General features: G+C 44.7%; 1 protein-coding gene across 2 annotated transcripts in view; it reads right to left on the bottom strand.

Annotated features, from left to right (window-relative positions):
• CXADR (CXADR cell adhesion molecule) overlaps positions 1-19,414 on the bottom strand; it is a 61,814-nt gene that overhangs the window by 11,072 nt on the left and 31,328 nt on the right. Inside the window, exons 4-7 of one of the 2 annotated variants that reach the window (XM_073584485.1) lie at positions 9,928-10,083; positions 9,398-9,520; positions 8,946-9,084; positions 7,268-7,466 (exon numbers count right to left, since the gene is read on the bottom strand). In XM_073584485.1, coding sequence (XP_073440586.1) covers positions 7,268-7,466; positions 8,946-9,084; positions 9,398-9,520; positions 9,928-10,083 — 617 coding nt within the window. Of the gene's footprint in view, positions 1-2,162; positions 7,467-8,945; positions 9,085-9,397; positions 9,521-9,927; positions 10,084-19,414 lie in introns of those variants that run through there. The other variant, XM_073584484.1, reaches the window with a different exon arrangement.

The following is a 19,414-nucleotide window of genomic DNA, read 5'->3' as shown; positions in this document are numbered from 1 at the left end:
GAGTATTTTTATACATTTGTTATACTGTGTTTTTCTGTGTTTCAGTCTTTTGTGTTCACTGTGTGCATGGCCCATGTGTTTATATTCAATAGCATTACTTGGCACAAGGGCTCGGCCTTGTATGGCAGTTACTTGCTGTCTTTTTGACATTATTTCTACATTATCTCTTCCTGTCATTTACACTATACCATAGTAGGCTGTTCTTTTTAAAGTCCATACATTATTGACTGATTGGTTGAGTGCTGCATCATCCTTTAAGTATCATATTGCTGGGAAACAAGTGATTGTGCTAGTAATCCATTAATGAGGCCTGACTCTCGTGCAGAGGGGAGGGCATCCACAGCTGAGGCTTTATAGCAGCGAAGATGACACATCACAGGATGGGGCCCATTAAATATTCGTCAATGTCAGAAGAAGTTTACGATCCCCGTAAAGGATGATGAGGGAAGTGCCTGCACTCGTAAAGACAGAGCATTGACTTAAAATGGTGCTCAAGTAAGAAAGTTAAACCAATGGACTGGTTCAGTTAAAGGGATGCTCCATTTTTTTGAACAGTTCAGTTTAAAACAAAGTGTCAGATTGCTGTGGATTACAGGAGAGCAGCGCATTCTCGTTTTGGGGGATAATTCATAAGTTAAAGGGGCTTGAACAGTTTCCAGATATTGATTTATCCTTAGGACAGGTCATTGTTATAAGCTCCGGCAGAACAAATAGGCCAAAATTTAGTTCATCCACTGGTTTAAAAGGACAGCCTGGCTATTCAAGGTAATCCCTGTAATGCTTAAATCTTCCTCTAGAGGCACTGCAGGAGAACTGAACACATGCTGCCAAGGTCACAGATTGCAGCTAATTGTTGTGGGATCCAGTAGTGACCATGCGGGGAGAGGTAGGCAGTTAAAATGTTCAGAATAAGAAGTCACATGTACACGAACACCACTATTCCTGGTCATTATATAACTTTGCTTCTGCAGTTTTTGCCTCCTCAGGCTCCATCTCTAATTTTCAGTTGTCTCAGAGCTAGTGGGTGGAAACCAGCTTCTATGTTATCATCTCAGACACACGGCTCCCTCCTGACACCTGCTCTCCAGTCTTTTTTGTAGCAAACATTCAGAAGCTGCAGCATGGCAGACATTATACACAGGTATAGAGCAGTCTAGCTGTAATTCCAGCTCCATGAGATGAAACCCTTACTTGAAAGCTGTAGAACCAATTTGTCTTTGACTTGGCCTATGTATTTTCACTCGGCTGAGCACATTTTTCTCTCCACTTCAATAGATCACTTTGTGATCAGTGAGCAGACCCTGCATCTTGCTTTTAAGACGGATTTTAGCCATTTTCCTCCCAGAGTGAATGTGTTTAGGAAACAAGAGGCGGAGAAGTGGCTCATAGATGGGAGAAAGAAGAGGAATTCTCCGGTAAGAGAAAGTTTTTCTTTCATATTTATTGAATAGCTTGTTGATAGATTTAAAGAGGTTGTCCACTACTTTTTCATTGAAAACTTATCCTTAGGATAGGTCAACAATGTCTGATTATTCAGGTTCCGACACTCAACATCCCCGCCGATCAGCTATTATCGGTATCAGCGGTGGCAGCCAGAAAGAAGTCCTCACTTGGGGAGCTGGCAGTCTTCTGGTAGTGGTGGAGGCTCAGTACCGCACATCCGCCTCCTATTCAGTACCCAGGCCGCGGCCACTACGAGAAGACGGCCAGCTCCGCAAGTGAGTACTTCCGGCCAGCGCCACAGATAACAGCTGATAGGTGGGGTGCCAAGTGTCACACCCTCGCTCATCAGAAATTGATAGCTTATTCTAAGGATGGGTCATAAGCGAAGAAGTAGCGGACAGCCTCTAAAAATATATGAATATTTTAAAAATAATGCAACCCCTCCTTCAGTCAGAACTACTATACTAAAAATCAGAAATCAAATTCCCTTCTGAGTCACCTCCACCGCAGCCACAGTTCTACCAGAAACACAATAGGAACAAAGCCACATGAGTGGTGCGATGGCTTACACGCCTCACCTACCAATCATGCCGACCAATATGACCCACAGGAAGAACCATGATTTATAGAGAGGTAAAACATAAGGCAGAAATGAAGACCCTGGTTAGTGTTCTCAGCCCCCCAGAAAGTGTGAAATCAGACAATGCTGAAGAGACATCTGGATTATACCAATTTTTATTTTAAAAAGTACAATAAATTCACAAAAACTATGAAAAAAAAACTTTACACATTTGAAAGCCCTTAGTGTACAGAAAATAAAATAAAAAGCAACACAAAGGTGTTGCTCAAACTCATTAGGAAAGCTGTATAAAAAAAGGAGACGTAATCGTCAGGAGCTGGAAACGGGCCTTAAGGGGAACCTCCACCTTGAACCATCATCTCGTTTTTAGGTTTAAGCTACAAAACCCCCTGCACAGACTTAAAGGAGTCTTCTGGCCTCTACACATTTACACTCGGCATTGATGGTGTTAATATAGTAAATGCACACATCAGCTCTAACCCCTATGGACCCAGCACTAGCGGTGCCAGCGGTCTGTGCCAGGAAGCAATGATGTACCATTCTTCGGTCCCCTAAGGCTATGTGCACACGATGCAGATTTGCTGCGGATCCGCAGCTGATTTTTCCGCGCAGAAACGCTGCAGATCCGCACTGTGATTTACAGTACAATGTAAATCAATGGAAAAAAAAGCTGTGAGATGGTGCAGAAAAATCAGTGCGGAATTGCTGCGGATTTAAAAGAAGTCCATGTGCGGTTCTGCAGCATTTCTGGACCCCTCCATGATAGAAATCCGCAGTGACAAAAACTCCGGGGGCTGCGGATTCTGCCAGGAGATGCGGATTTTGTGCAGAAAATTCTGCACCACTTTTCCTACGTGTGCACATAGCCTAACTGTAATTGGCTGCAGCAGGCAGGTGCCGTTTCAGGCTTCTGACCACTGCAGCCAATCATAGGGCTCAATGGTCAGGTGACCAAAGACAGTTGTTGCTTCCTGTCACAGACCAATGGAGGGGCCTGGTTCCCTGGGGGTTAATGCTTGGATCCTTGGGGGTTAGTGCAGGTGATGATGCTCAATCACGAGACTGCCATCTTAAAATTTTGCAGAGAGCAACCCCTTTACGCAGGTTCTATCCACAGCAATCGTATAATTTACCAATATGAAATTATTTGGGATCGGACCAATCAACTGATTAAAGGGCTGCGGTATGCAAGAAGTGATAGTGCCGCGGACTGTCTAGTGGCCATGTACGGTACTGCAGCACTCACCCATTAAAATTAAACTAGAGAACCCGTACTGTCCGGGGCCACAACATACAGAGATGCCCAATCTCTGGCACACCCCATACAGTCTTTTCAAGCAGCTGAACGGTGAAGGTGCTGGGACCAAAGCCCCATCTAATTGGATATTGTTTACCCATCACAAGGCAAGTCGTGGAACACCCCTTTAATTGATAAAATTATGTTAACCTGGAGCGACTACTAGGGGTGATGGCGAAAGCTACTGCAATACACCCAACTATAATAATAACAATAATAACAATAATAATAATATGCAGCAAGTTACAAATCTACGTCTCGTCACATCTACAAGCAAAGTTATCATCAACTGTTTCTGTGCAGGGGATCTGGCACTATGTATCAGACAATGATTTCATTTTTAATGGTGGACATTCGCTTTAAGGTGAGGTCCACAAACAGCATTGTGGGTCACATTTCACACTTTGTTTTAAAGATAAAACTGGGATACAGAACCCTCTAAAGAGAGAAAGATGAGGTTTTCCCATTAGTTAAAAAAAAAGATATACGAATCTGTGACCCCGCTGCGATGTGTGGACCCGGCCGTCATGGCGGAAACAATAAGCCGATTATTAGAGCTGCCGCTCGCAATATGATCATTTCATATTTACACATTTACTTTGTGAATTTAGCGATCAGGTCTTGAAGATAAAAATCAGACAAGCTTCAATTTCACTTCATTTTTTTTTCGTTTAAATATCTGAACAAATATACAAGTAGAGAAATATTTGTAACAGAGAATTGTTAAAACGGAACAACAGCGGAATCAGAAAACATTTACCCCAATTACACTTCAGAAAAGTTTTGGCACAGCCCATCAGACGGGATTTACAGAATCAATTCATTGTACAGCGGATCTGACCGGTACTTATAGTGGCGCCATTATGTGGAATGTGTGATAGCCAATGACCTGACAATGTATGGCTTCAAAGGGGAGGGCAACCTAAAATCCTACTGCAATGGGGAATTGTTTGGTGGGGGACAGAGGCCACCTAGTCCCCACCATGTCAAGGGCGGGGGACAGAGGCCACCTAGTCCCCACCATGTCAAGGGCGGGGGACAGAGGCCACCTAGTCCCCGCCATGTCAAGGGCAGGGGACAGAGGCCACCTAATCCTCGCCATGTCAAGGGCAGGGGACAGAGGCCACCTAGTCCCCACCATGTCAAGGGCGGGGGACAGAGGCCACCTAGTCCCCGCCATGTCAAGGGCGGGGGACAGAGGCCACCTAGTCCCCACCATGTCAAGGGCAGGGGACAGAGGCCACCAATCCCCACCATGTCAAGGGCAGGGGACAGAGGCCACCAATCCCCACCATGTCAAGGGCGGGGGACAGAGGCCACCAATCCCCACCATGTCAAGGGCGGGGGACAGAGGCCACATAGTCCCCGCCATGTCAGGGGCGACGGACAGAGACCATGCCTGTAATTGTGGTCCACCTCCAAAAATTCCTTTCATGACCCATATAGCACTGAGTAATGTAAGAATACTTCCCCTTATTGATCCGTCACATTTCCCCTTGTATGCAGCTAGTCTCTGTGCTTCCTCATTCCTTAGCTGCAGCTAATCACTGGTCGCAGTAGTCATTTCTTTAGAGCCATAACAAGATGTAGAGACAAGGGTATCCTGTTCCAGGTACGGACATGTGACATGTTGGTGATCATGGTGGTCAGTGATCACTGGTCCATCCCAGCTGGAAGAGGAAGGACAGAGACCAGAGGGGTAAGGCTGTGTGCACACGCTGCGGATTAGGTGCGGATAAATCCGCAGGTGAAAACGCAGGTCAAAATACCTGCGGTTTTACCTGCGGATTGCTCTGCGGTTTTGCCCTGCGGTTTTTCATCTCATCAATGGAGGAGATGGCAAACCGCAGCAGAATCCGCAGAAAGAATTGACATGTCAATTCTTTCTGCGGATTGAAAACCGCAGATAATCCGCGCGGAAAATTCCGCACCGTCTGCATTGCGGTTTTTGATTCCCATAGGGAATCATGGTACTGTATACCGCAGCAAAATCCGCAGCGTGTGCACACAGCCTTACACTGGCAGCGTTTAAAAGAGGAGCAACGTGGCTTGGCAAAAAATAAGAATGTTGGTCTGCACTTTTTTTTTTTTTTTAACTTTTTTATTATTTTACCCCATGTTATTTCATTATTTCAGCTAAGGACCACTCCTTTATAGAAGTCTTTTCTTTACAAAAAACAATCCCACTCTTGTCCTTGGGTCATATGTTTAAGTTTACATTACCTCTCCTGTGTCAGAAATTGACAAAATTTAAGATGTCTTGCCACTCCTCGCAAAAAACAAAGACCCATTTTCTTATCGTAGAAGGTCATCACACCTAACAGTAAATGCTAGGATCTTAACATGGCCGTCACAAGCTGTGTAAGAAGATTTTATCATTTAAATGATGAACTGTGCCAAAAGGAGCAGGAAAATAAACTCAAGCCGTCGTCATACTCAAGATCACGCAATGGTTTGTAGCCAATTAAAGGTCCTATTATACAAACTGCCTGGTGCAGACATTAACATTAATTTCTTGGTATGACAACGGCTTTAAATAATAGAGACAAGTAAATCAGAGAGGTGGGCTCCGTCTTGAAGACCGTGCCTTCACTTCATATAAAGCACCTTTAGAAAAGTCAAAATGTAGGCACGAGTGTGGTCAAGAGTTACATTCCTGCATAAGGGTCATAATGATAAAGGCACCATCCTTAAGAAGCAAATCTGGAGCCGACGTATGACTGGGTATATATACACCTATCCCACCATTTATAGTGGAGCTTCCTAAAATATCTGTGGTGGTAGTGGGACAACCCCGACTGACGGCACTATTTACATATCCATGTACAAGTTTAGGTGTGCAATGGGATCTAACAGCCTTCACTACTTAGCAGAATGAATGTAAAATTTTGTAGTCACAAGGAAAATGGTCCATTCAGACCATGACTGGCACTAATGGAGGAAGAGACCACCATTGATAAACTGTATAAATCTGCCTGAACTTGGCCAACAACATATCAACAGTACAACATTATTGGTGGTCTCCAAGCCATCAGGGCTTCCCCTCACCCATCAACATATACAAAATTACCAGGCTACATTGCCTGGTACAATTTAGACGAACAGACCAGAAATTACCTAAATAGCCAAAAACATTATTTCCAACTAAGGTCAGCTTCACACCGTCATCATTCACAGTCTCACAACAGACCACGATGACAGTACTGGTAGCGAGTCTCCTGACCTGGGCTTATATAGACGGTCAAATTCAGGCCAGACCATGAGACACGTGTGTGATGCCGACCTAAGAAAGGCCCACAAAGAACGAGTTTCATGACATGACATCTTACGACACCAGAGAGGACCTTACTGACCACTTACTAAGTGTCAGCAACGAAGCTAAATAAATAAGAACGCAACACACATCGTCCCTGCACCCGACTCAGATACATTTCCATGCTACAGACAAAGGCTTTTCTAGAAAAAAAAAAATTGTGTTTTATACACTACAAAGGCAAAATTATACACATTATACAGAAAAATGCTAATACTCGACTGGTAACTCCCGTGAGAGAAATCAGAAATCTAGGACAAAACTGGCCGGCTTCTCAGCTCTACCCCCCGACCCTCATTAGACCTGAACTCGATTGAGTGAATTTCCTAACTGCAAAAAGAAAAAAAAAAAAAAAAAAAAACATTAACTCCATGTGATATAAAAGTGAATAATAAATGTGCAGAACCAGCCTTGTGACTGCAGAGGAAGAGCGGACATGTCTCTTCATAACAGTCCAGCAAGAGGCGTCCATCTGGAATGGAGGGGAAGAAACGCCACCGACAAAAAGTCTGAGGGACGCCCTGACAACCAATGATTCACGAGATCGAGAGACTTAAACTATCGAGCCATCCTTGCTTTGTGCTGGGATCATGACAGGGATGGCTCCCATTCTGCTAAGATTAGGACCAGCTACCTTGGGCGGTACGTAGTTTGGTGATTGGCTTGGTGGCTTCTCCATCTCTTCGCTGGGGACATGGTTGTATCGAGCCTTGGAGTAACCATCCATATTCGATGGGGACAAAGAACCTAGCGATGAGTGGTTGCTTCCTATGTTGCTTCCTATGTAGCTACGTGCTGTTGAAGTGCGACTCTTGGGTGGCGCCACGTCTTCTCTGTAAGGACAAGTTATTTCCAAATTACAATCAGCGGTGCAATTTATTTTTACATTAGCAGCTCGCTCATTCTTTTGGCTATGTGCACATGTTGCGGAATTTCCACGGAAATTCCGGAATTCCATTCCAAGGGAAATATGCGAGAAAACCGCATTTTAAATTCCTGCCTATTTCCCGCGGAAAAACTAGCGTTTTGCAAGTGTAATTAGCTTGCAGAATGCTAGCGTTTTCCAAGCGATCTGTAGCATCGCTTGGCAAACTGATTGACAGGTTGTCACACTCGTAAAACAGTGTTTGACAAGTGTGACCAACTTTTACTATGAGGCTGTCTATGCAGCAGTGGTAAAAAGATCTAATGTTAAAAATAATTTTTTTAAAAATTGTGTTTTTTTCCCACCTTCCGGCGTCCCACGCAGCCTTCCCGATCATCACTATGCTCCCGGCAGGTCCCGTTCCCAGTGATGCCTTGCGACAATTACCTTTGATGACGTCGCAAGACCGCTACGGTGTAGCGAGACCGCGACGTCAAAGGTCATTGTCGCAATGCATCACTGGGAACGGGACCTGCCGGGAGCATCGCTGAGGCCTGGGGATGCTGTGAGGGACATCGGAAGGTGAGAATATGACGATTTTTTTATTTTAATTCTATTTTTTACAGGGATATGGTACCCAGAGCCTGGAGGAGAATCTCCTCTCCAGACCGTGGGTACCATCCACAAATGTTCTGCTTACTTTTCGCATGGTGGGCACCGTCATATGCGAAAAGTAAGCAGAACAATGCATCCCTATGTGGGCGGATTTTCCCGTGATTCCGCACAAAGAATGAGCATGCTGCGTATTTTTCCACGATGCAATTCCGCCGCAGAAAAATCTGCAACATTAGCACAGCATGTGAAGAATGCCATAGGATTGCATGGGAAGCTTTTTTTTGCGTTTTCGCGGCAAAATCGCACATTTAAAATCGCCGCGGAAACTCAAAAAAAGCAACGAGTGAACACAGCCTTAAGAGCTTTCCCATATAATAGAATATAGGTTAAAGGGGTTTTCGGCTTGAGAAATCCTATGCAAATACCCCATTAAAAGTTCAGTACCCTCCTCTATTAGCCAGGATGGAGAAGTCCTCCCTCAAGAATAAGCAATGCATTATATGGGCGGTAGTGATGAGCTAACGTTCTCGGAGAAGGTGTTATCCGGCATGCTCGTGTGCCAACCAAGTGTCTTCAGGGTGCTCGAAAAATACGTTCGAGTCCCCACGGCTGGAAGTCTTGCGGCTGTTCGACACGTTCGCTCATCACTAACATACAGTGAAACAAATCTGCACCCATGTCTGAACAGAGACAAAAGAGGTAGACAAACTTGGGGTAAACTCCCCACAGGGACCTCATTCATTTCCTATGATTTCTAGTCAAAACAATTGATTTGTTGCCCCCATAGCCAACATCAGATTGTGGGATCTCCCAGGTTACGTCACGCAGTTACCTGATTTCATGCTGTATTTCTTTCTCATACTTTTTCTCCTTTTGTTTTCTGCAGCAGAAAAAGATCAAAATTCCCAACACAATCAGGAATAACAACGTCCCGATGATGGCTCCGGCGATGATCCCTGCTGTATTGGAAGCTGGGAAAAGCAGAGCAGACAGACCATGAAACGTTGGATTTATCACCTCGTGTCTCACACCCATGTAATCCTCCATTTACACGCTATAGGGGTAAACCTCTTTCCTGGAGGGGAGAGGAATAGATGCATTTCATGTCGACATATGGTGGTCCTCAGCCAAATCCGCTTAATATCGGAGACAAAGCTCCTAGGAGGCGACACATGAAGTGAAATAACGAATGAAGTCCCCATCCCAGCACCTAATTCTGGTGGATGGGTGAACAGCTACATTATAAAGGATATCTCAAAGCCAATAGAAAAGTTTAATACTCACGTGGCACAACTTTCAGGATTGCAAGGCATTCGTCGGAGCCAACCCTGTTCTTGGATATGCATCTGTATGTTCCGCTATACTCCTGGGAAGCATTTTTTATACGGAGAACACCTCCGGTAACATCTAAATGAAGCAAAAATGAAGAAAGTCAGGAACATCTTTCTATACAACGCTCCGTCCAATAGTTATTTCTGTATTAGGATCATAAAATCTGAAATAAAAATGGTGCAGTACAAGACCTCATTCTGAATTGGAACAAGAAGTGTAATAAAATATCTTAAATTTGCCTCCTTTGTCAGAAAATAAAACAAAATAAAACAGCAGCTAGATTTTTTTTTAAGCATTGCACATGTCCAGAACTCTAGAGGGACTTAAAAGACACGTCTAGGAAAACGGGATCAGTTACAAATTGAACAAAAAATATGAAAAACAAACTAAAGTGATAGTAAGCGATTAGTAAGAGCAAGGAAATTAGCCAAATGAAAACTTTGATCATAAAATAAAAGGTTCTTCTAAATGGCAGGACTTACCGAATGTCGCTGTTGCCGGCAGCTTCTCATCACCGCTGATTTTTTGCCAAATGTACGTGAGTGGTGAAGACCCTTCAACGGCATTACACTTTAGGTCAAGGTCCTTCCCGATCTCCTGCTTTCCATCAATTTGGCAGTGCGTCTTTGCAGGTTTGACTGTCAAAATACAGTAAGGATAATGACACCATTAAGTCCGCAACCTGACGATCCATCAACTCTTATGAAGTAAACATTCAGACACATAAAAATGTCCCCAATGCACCAAATCTGAAGGTTACACCCACAGACGTCTAGTTCAGTCCTGCAGACTAACGGGAAGGTCCTGCATGTTGCTACACACTGGAGATGGATCAGTTTTGATAAAACTTGCACTAACGTTCTTCCCCACATTCTGTGGTCCCATCAAGACTTTTTCTGGACCACCCCGGCAAAACCGGTTTTGTGCGTATGTGCCAACAGGACAGTCTACTACGTCTGGGTGTCCACCCGAAAACGATGCTCGACAGAGCGCACAGTGACCTCATCTGCATCATTACAGTCAATGGCCCCATCAGCGTATATGCTCGAAACCAGTTTTGTGGCTTTTGGACATAAGCCTGATGGCAACACACTGAACGTGGTGAAGAACGCAGTGTAAAAAAAAGGGGGCTTAAGAGAATCCGGTGGATCCTGTAGATTATAAACCCGGTGGGCAGGTCGCCGCTCCCCTTCGCCACATGATGTTGAATTGCTCTGTACGGCATTACGTATTGCTAAATTATATGCGCTGGAAACCACATTTTTTTTTCTTTATTAATAATGATCTCAATTAAAAGAGTTTTCTTGCGGTTAATTGTACATTGCGGTAATGCCACAACTTTTTTCTTTTTTACAACTTTATGTGGATTTGCAACAGACTAAAATGTCACGGCCAGGTACTTACCTGAAGAGATCAGTCCAGTCGGCTCAGTGCATGCGTAATGGGTAATCAGGCTCCACTCCAGCATCAAGAGGGGGACGGGGCAGGTGACATCACATCTACAGACACCTGCTGTGTGCGTGAGCAGCAGTTAATCGTGCACATGTCCCATCATGTACATATCTGTAGTGACCTCACCGGCCCCGCGCATCTTCTGCTGCAGGAGTGAGCAAAATCCTTCCTATTTAATAGTGATGAGCGCGTGTGCTGGGATACCACCATGGTTACTTACCGGTGGCCGGTTTTTCCGGAACCCATGACAGCACACCTGAGAGAGGGATCTGCCCCGCCAGGACAGGAACCTACTGAGACATAAGGGGCGGCACCTCTCCCCCGCTTTAGTTGGGTTACAGAGCATTGAGAGGACTTCCCGGTTAGTTACATGTTTAATCCAACACCACATCACTTAAAAGCACCCTACTAATTGTGCACACCCATACAGTGAAAAGGGGGGGGGGGGGGGGAAATATACGGATGCTGTCATGGGTTCCGGAAAAACCGGCTACCGGTAAGTAACCATAGTGATTTTCCCTTCACACATGACAGCACACCTGAGAGATTTTTGGAGACTTCGAAACACCTTAGGGAGGGACCACTGCTTGCAGCACCCTTCTACCAAAGGTTAAGTCAGCAGAGGAGGATAGATTTAGTCTATAGTGCTTAAAGAAGGTTGAAGGTGAGGCCCAGGTAGCGGCCTTAGAAATCTGTTCAAGAAAAATGAAGCAAAACTTCTTTCCTGCATGCTGACCAACACAAGAAGCCTGGCCAATAAGATTGAAGATCTGGAGTTGGTAATGTATGAGGAAAAATACGACATAGTAGGAATAACTGAGACATGGTTAGACGACAGCTATGACTGGGCGGCTAACTTGCAAGGATATGATTTGTTTAGGAGGGATCGTAAAAAAAAGGAAAGGGGGTGGAGTCTGTCTATATATAAAGCCCACACTAAGAGAAGATATACAAGAGGGAAATGAAGAGGTGGAGTCTCTATGGGTGGAGATACAAGGAGAGAAAAGTAATAAAATCCGCATAGGGGTTTGTTATAAGCCAACAAATATAACAGAAACCACTGAAAATGTATTATTGAAACAAATAGACAAAGCAGCAAATCCCAATGAGGTGATTATTATGGGGGACTTCAACTACCCCGACAGACTGGGAAACTGAAATCTGCGGATCTCAGAAAGGAAACCAATTTCTGTCAGTGACCAAGGATAATTATCTGTCACAACTTGTGCGGGGCCCAACTAGAGGGACAGCCCTTCTGGACTTAATTTTAAGCAACAGGCCAGATAGAATAACAGAAGTCCGAGTCGATGGGCACCTAGGGAACAGTGACCACAATATAATACAATTCCACTTGTCCTTCAGTAAGGTGCCCTGGAAGGGGGTTACGAAAACGCTGAATTTCAGGAAAGCAAAGTGTGAGCAGCTTAGAGAGGACCTTCGCCGAATTGATTGGGACAATTTCCTCAAAAATAGGAGCACAGAAAATAAATGGGAAATATTTAAATCAGTTTTACACACCCACTGCGAGCTAGCCATACCGTACAGAAATAAAAGGGCTACGAACAAGAGAAAACCAATGTGGCTAAATAAGGATGTAAAAAGGGCAATAAATAACAAGAACAAGGCATTTAGGAAGCTAAAACAAGAAGGCATTGAAGAAGCATTAAAAAGTTAGAGAAAAAAATAAAATGTGTAAAAAAAATTTAGCAAAAGTGGAAACTGAGAGACTCATTGCTAAGGAAAGTAAAACAAACCCCAAACTATTCTTTAATTATATAAACAGTAAAAAAGATTAAAATTGATGGTGTCGGCCCTTTAAAGAACAATGAGAGTGAAATCAGAGAGTGATGTGGGAAAAGCAAATGTTTTAAATACTTTTTTCTCAACAGTGTTCACACAGGAAAAGGATTTGCCAGGGGAAATGCAGAGTGATAATGTAAACTCCCCATTAAGTGTTACCTGCCTAACCCAGGAAGAAGTGCAGAACCGCCTTAGTAAGATTAAGATTGACAAGTCACCAGGCCCTGATGGCATTCACCCTCGGGTATTAAGGGAGTTAAGTAATGTGATAGACAGGCCTCTATTCCTTACATTTAAAGACTCTATAGAAACGGGGTCTGTTCCTTTTGATTGGCGGCAAGCAAATGTGGTACCAATATTCAAAAAGGGGTGTAAAAGGGAACCTGGAAACTATAGGCCGGTAAGCTTAACATCTGTTGTGGGTAAAATTTTTGAAGGGTTTCTAAGGGATACCATTATGGAATATCTCAATGTTAATAAATGTTTAACTCCATATCAACATGGATTTATGAAGGATCGCTGCTGTCAAACTAACCTGATCAGCTTCTATGAGGATGTAAGCTCTCAAATGGACCAAGGAGAATCATTGGATGTCATTTATCTCAACTTCTCTAAAGCATTTGACACTGTCCCACATAAAAGATTGGTAAGTAAGATGAGAAAGCTTGGGCTAGGGGAAAATGTGTGTAGATGGGTAGGTAGCTGGCTTAGTGATAGAAAACAAAGAGTGGTTATTAATGGGGCATACTCAGACTGGGCCAGGGTTACTAGTGGGGCACCACAGGGGTCTGTATTGGGCCCCCTACTATTTAATATATTTATTAATGATCTAGTGGATGGCTTACACAGTAAAATATCAGTATTTGCAGATGATACAAAACTAAGGTAGTTAACACAAAGGAGGACAGTTTGCAACTACAGACAGATTTGAGTAAATTGGGGAATTGGGCTGAAAAATGGCAAATGAGGTTTAACACAGATAAGTGTAATATTATGCACATGGGAAGGAGAAACAGGTGCTACAATTACTTACTAAATGGGACACTGCTGGGGAAATCAGACATGGAAAAAGACTTAGGAATCTTAGTCAATAAGAAGCTAAATTGGAGTGCCCAGTGTCAGGCAGCTGCCACCAAAGCAAATAGGGTCATGGGATGCATTAGAAGAGGTCTGGGGACACGAGATGAAAACATAATTCTCCCTCTGTACAAATCACTCGTCAGACCACACTTGTGAGTATTGTGTGCAATTTTGGACGCCGGCGCTCAAGAAAGACATTACTGAACTTGAAAGGGTTCATAGGCGGGCTACTAAAATGATAAATGGAGTTGGTTCACTACAATACCCAGAAAGGTTATCAAAATTAGGTCTATTTACTCTAGAAAAGAGAAGACTTAGGGGAGACCTAATATATATGTACAAGTATATCAGAGGGCAATACAGAGATCTCTCCAATGAACAGTTTGTACCAAGGACTGTTACAAGAACAAGAGGGCATTCTCTTCGTTTGGAGGAAAGACAATTTCTGCACCAGCATAGAAGAGGGTTCTTCACGGTAAGAGCAGTGAGGCTCTGGAATTCTCTTCCTGAGGAAGTGGTGATGGCCAACTCACTGAATGAATTTAAGAAAGGAATGGATGCTTTACTTGTAACAGTATAGAAAGTTACGAATAACAGATTATAGGTAGATGGTTGACCCAGTTTAAGGGAAGGAATTTTTTTTCCCTATGGAGAAAATTGGCTTCTACTCTGTGGGTTTTTTGCCTTCCCCAGGATCAACAATGCAGAACAGCTGCACTAAAAATAGGCTGAACTAGATGGACATAAGGTCTTCCTTCAGCCTTCAAAACTATGTTACTATGTTACTATGTAACTATGTTAATCGATACCTCTGCCTTTTCAGCCCAGGAGGTCGCCACGGCTCTGGTGGAATGAGCCTTGATGCCGTCAGGAATCGGGATACCACTAGCTGAGTAGGCTACACTAATCGCCTTCCTAATCCATCTAGCAATAGTCCCTTTCGAAACCCCATAGCCTTTCCTGGCACCCTGAAAAGCTACGAATAGGGACTGGGACCTCCTCCACTGGCTAGTGACATAAGTATTCTAAGAGCTCTCTTAACATCCAAACTACGGAATTTTTCCTCCCCCAAATTTTATTTTGATTCTCGCAGAAGGATGGGAGGACAATCTCCTGACCCCAATGGAAATCTGATGCTACCTTAGGTAGATAAGCGGGGTCTGTTCTTAACACCACCCTATCCTGAAAAACTTGTGTATAAGGTGGATTTACCGAGAGAGCCTGTAAGTCGCTTATTCTGCGGGCCGACGTAAGGGCCACTAAAATGATCGTCTTTAGGGTCAGAAACTTTAGGGGTAGCTGGTGTAACGGCTCATACGGTTCCTTTGTAAGGGCTTCTAGCACTAGGTTTAAATCCCAGGGGGCTATTCTGGGTATTGGGATAGACCTAGCTCTATGGCAGGATTTAATGAATCTGGCTACCCATCTATTTGATGCCAAGTTGCAGTTGTAGAGCGCCCCCAGTGCAGACACCTGAACTTTAAGCGTGTTTACCGCTAACCCCAGCTGCAACCCTGATTGTAAAAACTCCAAGATGGCACTAATCGGGGGTTCTTTTTATAACGGCTTACCTAGGAACTGTAGGAATCTGCTTCACGTCACTTGTCTTATCTATTGCATTTTTTCTAGGCTGTATTGTGCATAAATATGTGACTTCAGATTTTGTATTAGTCTAGCCTGATGAAGAGACCTGAGTAGTCTCGAAAGCTTGCAATGTGTTACCATCTTTTCAGTTAGCCATTAAAAGGTATCAACTACTGAGGACTCTCAATCCTGAATATTTTTCTAGGAACTGTAGGAACTTATTCCATGTTCTGCCGTAGATGTTAGTCGTCACCGGTTTCCTACTCTTTAGCAGGGTGGCCACCAATCCGGGAGAGAACCATCTATCCATTAAAAGCGACCTTTCAAATTCCATGCCGTCAGATGGAATCCTTTGACCTGCACGTGGAATATTGGGCCTTGAGCTAGTAGGTCCAGGATTTCTGGCAGAACCCATGGATCGGAGAGGGACATTCTTTGTAGTAGAGAAAACCAGGGCCTTTTCGGCCAAAGTGGGGCTATTAGAATCACCCTGGCTTGATCGCTTCTGATCTTCTTGACAACTGTTGGGATCAGAGCCACTGGGGGGGGGACACATAAGCTAGCCTGAAGTTCCACTGAATGTGCAATGAGTCCACTGCCCATGGCTTTTCCCTCGGGTTTAGAGAGCAAAACCTTTCTGTTTGCCTGTTGCACTTGTTGGCAAAGAGGTCTATTACTGGTTTCCCCCAAAGCTGCGTTATTTTTTGAAAAATGGATCGATTTATCGCCCATTCTCCTTGCCTCAGGGCATTGCGGCTCAGAAAATCCGCTTCTATGTTTTCTGCCCCTTTTATGTGTAAGGCTGTCAAGGAGTGTAGGTGTTGCTCTGCTCTGCTCAGAATGTCGCTCGCCGCTTTCATTAGGGAGTGTGATCTTGTCCCTCCTTGGTGGTTGATGTACGTCACTGTTACCTTGTTGTCCGACATGATGCGTACATTGCGACCCTTGAGTAGCGGAAAGAAGTGGCTTAGGGCCTTGTTCACTGCCCACAGTTCTCTTAGGTTGGAAGATGCCTCCCTTTCTTGAGGTGTCCAGGAGCCCTGGCTCACGAGGCCCCTTAGGTGTGCTCCCCACCCCGAGGAGCTTGCATCTGTTAAAATCACATCTGTCGTCTGTCTGTCCCAAGGTATTCCTGAGGTCAGATTTGTACCGTCCAGCCACCAGTTGATAAGAGTCTCTGGTTTTTAAGGAAAGCTCCAGCTTTCCTTCTAAACGCCCTTTTAGCGATCTTTGTGCTGATAATATCTCCCCCTGGAGTTGTCGGGTGTGAAATTGAGCCCACCTGACCGCCGGAATACAGGACGTTAGGGTACCTAGTAGGGACATCGCCTTTCTCAATGTCATACATGGTTGATTTCGGGCCGCCAAGGCCAGATTCTGTACCTTCTCTATTTTGGTCTCTGGGAGCAGACACGCCTGCCGTTCCAAATCTAGTATAAATCCCAGGAAGGTCTGTTTTTTTTAGGGGTTGTAGTTTTGATTTTTTGAAATTGATTATCCACCCTAATTCTTGCAAGGCGTCGGTCACCCGGCTCAACTGTGCCGTGCAGTGGTCCTCTGAGCTGCCCACTATAAGGAAATCGTCCAAGTATGGTATTATGACCGTATCATGAATCCGGAGAAAGGCTGCCACCTCCGCTATGACCTTGGTGAAAATCCTCGGGGCTACGGATATGCCAAATGGAAGAGCTCTGAATTGGAAATGCCTCAGTACGCCTTGGATATAAAGCGCTACCCTCAAGTATTTTTGGTACTATGGATGGATAGGGATGAGATAATATGCATCCTTTAAATCGACTACGGCCATAAAACAATCTTGATGTAGTAGCTTAACGGCCGTAGCCACTGACTCCATCTTGAAGGTCTGGTTTCTTACCCACCGATTGAGCCATCTGAGGTTTATAATCGTCCTGAATGATTGATCCGTTTTTTTTTTTTAATCAGAAAAAGGGGTGAATAGAACCCCCTTCCTTCCTGTGTGTGTGGGACTTCGTAAAGTACCCGCTGGTCTATCAGGCTCAAGAGCGCCGCTTCTAAGGCCTACTGTTCTTCGGTCACTTTCCTGATGGGTGTAATGACGACCACGGGTTTTGGCTGGCGCACAAAGGGGATTCTCAGGCCTTCTCTTAAGATGCCCAGGATCCAGGTATTGGAGATCTCCCCCCCACTGGAATACTGGCGTCATTGTGGCGATTTCTTTGAGGTGGAGGTGCCTCCACCAAACATAAATCCCGACTCTTTTTTCCTTTTATCCTCCCATCTTCTCCTGTCGGCTGGAGGATGCCCTCTATTGAATCTTCCCCTCCGAAAGAGCTGTCTTCTTTGTTCCGTCGGGAACCTGGGGAAGCCTTTTTTCTTATCGCTTGCCTTCTCCAGAATATTGTCCAAGTTCTTGCCGAATAAGAACCGACCATCGCAGGGGAGAGAGCACAATTTTGCTTTAGACTACAGGTCACCCGGGCAGCCCTTAAGCCATAACGCGCATCTGGCAGCATTTGATAGTCCCGCTGCCCTAGCTGTCAACCTCATAGAGTCCGCCGAGGTATCTGCCAAAAAAGCTGCTGCCCCGTGCAAGAGATACATATCTGCTAATATCTTCTCTCTTGGGACCTTTCATGCTAGCTTGTCTTCTAACTGCTGCAGCCAGATCATGAGGGAGCGTGCCGTGCAGGTGCCTGCTATCGCCGGCTTTAGTCCTCCTGCTGTCGCTTCCCACGCGTGCCTCAAATATGTCCGCCTTTTTGTCCAGCGGGTCTCTAAGAACCCCTGAGTCTTCCAAGGGCAGGGCCGACTTTTTAGAAGACCTGGATACTGCTGCGTCTATTTTTGGGACTTTGTCCCATATCTCCGCATCCTTGTGCTCAAAGGGGTATCGTCTCTTAGAGGTGGACGGAAGGGCCCCTGATTTTTCGGGTTTCCTCCACTCTCTCAATAAGCGCTTGGACCTTCTCGTTCACTGGAAAGGTCCGTTTTCCCCCTCTCTTGAAGCCCCCCAAACATGACATCCTCTAGGGTTTTAGCCGCCTTCTCTTCCTGTAGGCCCATACAGTCATGGCCAAAAGTTTAGAGAATGACACAAATATTATATTTTCACATGATCTGCTGCCCTCTGGTTTTTATGTGTGTTTGTCAGATGTTTTTATCACATACAGAAATATAATTGCAATCATATTATGAGTAACAAAAGGTTATATTGACAGTTAGAATGAGTTAATGCAGCAAGTCAATATTTGCAGTGTTGACCCTTCTTCTTCAGGACCTCAGCAATTCTCCCTGGCATGCTCTCAATCAACTTCTGGATCAAATCCTGACTGATAGCAGTCCATTCTTGCAAAATCAATGCTTTTATTTTGTCTGAATTTGAAGGTTTTTGTTTGTCCACCCGTCTCTTGATGATTAACCACAAGTTCTCAATGGGATTAAGATCTGGGGAGTTTCCAAGCCATGGTCCCAAAATCTCTGTTTTGTTCCCTGAGCCATTTAGTTATCACCTTTGCTTTATGGCAAGGTGCTCCATCATGTTGAAAAAGGCATTGTTGATCGCCAAACTGCTCTTGGACGGTTGGGAGAAGTTGCTCTTGGAGGACAGTCTGGTACCTTTTTTTATTCATGGCTGTGTTTTTAGGCAAGACTGAGAGAGAGCCCATTCCCTTGGCTGAGAAGCAACCCCACACATGAATGGTTTCAGGATGCTTGACAGTTGGCATGAGACAAGACTGGTGGTAGCACTCACCTGGTCTTCTCCGAATAAGCAGTTTTCCAGATGTCCCAAACAATCGAAAAGGGGATTCATCAGAGAAAATGACTTTACCCCAGTCCTCAGCAGTCCACTCCCTGTACCTCTTGCAGAATATCAGACTGTCCATGATGTTTTTTCTGTAGAGAAGTGGCTTCTTTGCTGCCCTCCTTGAGACCAGGCCTTGCTCCAAGAGTCTCCGCCTCACAGTGCGTGCAGATGCACTCACACCTGCCTGCTGCCATTCCTGAGCAAGCTCTGCACTGCTGGTAGCCCGATCCCGCAGCTGAAACACTTTTAAGAGACGGTCCTGGCGC

The sequence above is a fragment of the Dendrobates tinctorius genome, unplaced genomic scaffold, assembly GCF_039654945.1.
Source record: "Dendrobates tinctorius isolate UK_male_01 unplaced genomic scaffold, ASM3965494v1 ptg000084l, whole genome shotgun sequence".
Classification (NCBI taxonomy): domain Eukaryota; kingdom Metazoa; phylum Chordata; class Amphibia; order Anura; family Dendrobatidae; genus Dendrobates; species Dendrobates tinctorius.
The sequence above is the reverse complement of the archived record's forward strand: the minus strand, read 5'-3'. Positions and strand labels throughout refer to the sequence as shown.